The sequence below is a fragment of the Chiloscyllium plagiosum genome, unplaced genomic scaffold (assembly GCF_004010195.1).
Source record: "Chiloscyllium plagiosum isolate BGI_BamShark_2017 unplaced genomic scaffold, ASM401019v2 scaf_44785, whole genome shotgun sequence".
NCBI classification, from domain to species: domain Eukaryota; kingdom Metazoa; phylum Chordata; class Chondrichthyes; order Orectolobiformes; family Hemiscylliidae; genus Chiloscyllium; species Chiloscyllium plagiosum.
In genome coordinates this window covers 5,837-9,910 of record NW_025207887.1, presented here as the reverse complement: position 1 = coordinate 9,910, position 4,074 = coordinate 5,837, and the positions used below count along the sequence as shown (strand labels likewise).

At 42.4% G+C, this 4,074-nt stretch overlaps 1 protein-coding gene across 1 annotated transcript in view; it reads left to right on the top strand.

The window, feature by feature from the left end:
* The first annotated feature begins 3,711 nt into the window (after window positions 1–3,711).
* dad1 (defender against cell death 1) overlaps window positions 3,712–4,074 on the top strand; it is a 4,786-nt gene continuing 4,423 nt past the window's right edge. Inside the window, exon 1 of the mRNA XM_043685317.1 lies at window positions 3,712–4,048. Coding sequence (XP_043541252.1) covers window positions 3,838–4,048 — 211 coding nt within the window. The 5' untranslated portion in view covers window positions 3,712–3,837. The remainder of the gene's footprint in view (window positions 4,049–4,074) is intronic.

Sequence of the window (4,074 nt, the reverse complement as noted above, 5' to 3'; positions counted from 1 at the left end):
AGCAGCGTTTATATTGGTTATTCTGAAATTTCATCACTTCTGAACCCTATCCCCACTTTCTTCACCATTTTCTGTGCTTCTCCTTCATTCGGTCAGCCCGATAAGTCTCTTTCACAGTTTCCTGAAAGACTTTTCCAGACTTTCCCGCTTAAACAGAAATAACCTCCACTGGAATAGCAAAGAATATCAGTTTTATTCTAAGGAATGCTTTTATTTGAATAGTTTGGTTTGGCACTTGACAATTTCCTCCTTAAGTAACAAATACAAGAATTAGACCTTTTTAATTCAAAGCATCTTAGATTGAAATTTATAGCCAAACTGTCTAACCTGGTGCTGATACATTACTGATTTAACTTAGTGCAGAATGTAACGCTTATTCTGCCTGCCAAGCACAGATGTTCAATCTCAAAATTCAGACAGTAGAAACAAAATGAGAAAAACATATTGCAAACTGGCTGTAAATCAGATCTCTTAAAACACTTCACATTTTGAATTAAAACCATAATCTTAGATTTGAGAACAGTACCATTCAGTTTCTATTATCTGTCACATTAGGTCAATTAAAACAAAAATTGAATGGACATGGTGTCACTGGCTGGACTCAACACTTATTGCCTGTGAGTCTAGATTAAAGTGGTGCTGGAAAAGCACAGCAGGTCAGGTAGCATCCAAGGAGCAGGAAAATCGACGCTTCGGGCAAAAGGAAGGGCTTTTGCCCGAAACATTGATTTTCCTGCTCCTCAGATGCAGCCTGACCGGCTGTACTTTTCCAGCAGCACTCTAATCTAGACTCTGATTTCCAGCATCTGCAGACCTCACTTTTGCTTAGTTGACTTATTGCCTGCCCCTAGCTGCCCCTTGAGAAGGTGGGGCTAAGCTGCCTTCTTGAACCGCTGCAGCCCATGTGCTGTAGGTAGACCCATAATGCCCAAGGGAGGGAACTCCAGGATTTTGACCCAGTGACACTGAAGGAATGGTGATATATTTCCAAGACAGGATGGTGAGTGGCTTGGAAGGGAACTTGCAGTTGGTGGCGTTCCCATGGATCTGCTACCCGTGTCCTTCTGGATGCTGGTAGAAAGTGCTGTCTAAGGATCTTTGATGCATTTGTGCCATGCATTGTCTAGATAGATTGGTGGTGAAAGTGAATGTTTGTTGGTGTAATGCTTTGTCCTGGGAGCTGCACCTATCTGGGCAAGTAGGATTATTCCATCACACTCCTAACTGGGCCTTGTAGATGGGAGTAAGGCTTTGGAATGTCAGGCGGTGAGTTACTCCCTGCATTACTCCTAGTCTCTGATCTGCTCTTGTAGCCACAGTATTTACTTTGCAAGTTTAGTTCAGCTTCTGGTCAATGGTAACACCCAGAATGTTGATAGCTAATGAATTTCAAGGGGAGATTCTCTCTTGTTGGAGATGGTCATTGTCCATACCTCGTGTGACATGAATATTACCTACCACTTGCCAACTGCCGAGGCCTCAAGCGCTGTAATTTAGTCCTCAAACCTCTCTACTTCTCTCTCCACTTTGAACGCTTGCATCTTTCACCAACCTTTTGGTATCTGCCCTAACATCTCATGTGCCAAATTTCCATTGGCAATGCTGTAGTGATTGTGACAGGGTCAGCCAGGTGGACCACATAGATTATGAGTTCCTTAATTGGGGCTGGTAACCTGGTCCAATCGGAGAGCCCTGGCTGACAGATAGAAACTGGAGTCTCAGAGGTTCTGCTCACTCCAGGAGCTGCCTCTGAGCTAGCTGGGTCAGTGTCAGATGCTAGGCAATGGAAATAATGGATGACTTGGTGATGGGATACCAGCATCTGTGGAGTTATTACAAATGCGAACATAAAGCTCCTTCAGTGCTTTTGGACATTAAAGGATAGCATAAAGATGATAGATTTTGTAGCTTCTTTAATTTGATTAGCACTACCTTCTTTATAGATAGTTTCTATACCTATTTATTACAAGTGGAAAGCTGAATGTGTGATTAAATAATCTAGATTGTTCCTATGCTCTCTGCTTTGTTTCCTAGCTACCTAATGCATGTCTGCTCTCTGATGGTTAACCTGATGGTTTGAAGACCTACCAGTCTGTTTTGTGACATTTAAAATGTTTGAACATATTAGTTGTTAAAACCCCCACATTTTTATAAAATGTAATTTAAATTTCAACTTTTAAAACAATGTCCAAATGTCAAAAAAATGAGTATCCTTTTAATCCGCTTTTATGTACAGATGTACGTGACAGTCACTAATAGTTATTAACTGTGTGGGCACAGATCGTTCAGTTTGGATTCTGCCAACGGCAGTTCTTTGTGCTGGTTGGTGAGATAGGATAGAGAACATGAAATTTTCTGAAGGTCAGTGGGCATGCTATTCTTAATATGTGCTTATATGTCTCTGGCTTCATTTTCAGATGAAATATCACAAAAACAAAATGGAAAGGATTTGCAAATATTCAGTCATGTTGAAGCAATTCCAATGGGATAGTTGATTTTTATTTGGGGCTGCTTTTCATTGGTTTTGAATTGATAGCATTTCTGAGTTTTATATGCTGTTGAACGATGAAAAGCAGATACCATGTCACAGTAGTAATTGCTAGTGTTAAATCCCTGACATTCCACAAATACACATCCAATTCAAGTTCCTGATGTTAATGACTATCTACCCCACTCCAACAAAACCCATACTTGTTTTGCCTCAGCTCATCTGTCATGTCGAAGTGATTATTTACAAGGACTGTCCATCTCAGCGTCTCCCCTTGCCTCAGGTTAAACACCCTCAGTTCTCTCTCTGAGGGAACAGCCCTTTGGTCCTGGTAAGACTATGGCGACTTTTAATTTTAACACTGTTGCTTCCAAACTTCTGTAAATATCTCCGACTGTTGATCTCTAGCTCAGTCCCTCATCTTGTTTTATTTTTGAGCTGATAAAATATAGGTGCATCATCGTACCACAATCTTTTGCATCATTGCACTGTATAACTAGTTGATTGTATTTGCTGAACCACTCCAAGTGGCATGTTACAAATTTGAAACAACTTCCAAACACACATTTAAAACAACACTTTGAATGGCTGAAATGCAAAATTGAAAGAAAAACTATCTGTTTAATATTGGTTCACACGGGACTTACCAACACAACAAACATTAGTGATATCAATTGCATTAAAACCATCAGTTACACTTCTGGAGAAAGGCCACTGAACTTGAAACATTAACTCTGTTTATTTATCCGTGGATACTGACAGACCTACTGAGTTTCTGCAGCAATTCCTGTTTTTTTTGTTTCAGATTTCCAGCTTCCGCATTCTTTATTTTAGGATATGTTTGTGCCCTAGGCTGTCAAGATCCTAAACTCTGGATTCCTCTTTCTGAGCCTCTTCAGCTGGTTAAGAACTCTTTGACCAACCATGTGTCCTCATGTGTCTTGGTGGCTAAGTTTACTTTTGATTACATTGCTGGGAATTATTTTAATATTTCCCTGCTGTAAAATACTCTCAAATTGATGTTACCACAATAATCAAATGACATGAAAACTGAATGGAAGGACTTTATTCAAATTTAATGCCAGTTTCTAAATGATTGAGCAGTTTCTTCTTAAGTTTTTGTTTGTTTGAAGGAGATTCAGATTTTTTAAAAAACATTAATTCAATGTCTGGAGTTGGCCTGGGCTTGGAGGAGGGGGGAATGTTTGTTCCCGGCCCTTCCGTCAGGGCTGCAGCAGCTTCGGCTGTGCCCGGACGGTTTGTGGCGGGGACAGGGCGGCTTTGCTGATGTGGGAGGGTTGTGTCCGGGTGATTATGTTCCCCCGGGTCGGTCCCTCTCGTCTGTCACGATGCGCGGTTCCGTGCTGTCGGTGCTGAGCCGCTTCTCCCAGGAGTACGCGGCGGGGACGCCGCTCCGCCTCAAGCTGCTGGACTCGTACCTGCTGTACATGGCGCTGAGCGGCGTCGCGCAGTTCCTTTACTGCGCCCTGGTCGGAACCTTCCCGTTCAACTCCTTCCTGTCCGGATTCATCGCCTGTGTCGGGGCGTTCGTGCTGGCAGGTGGGGGAGGGGCACCGGGGGAGGGG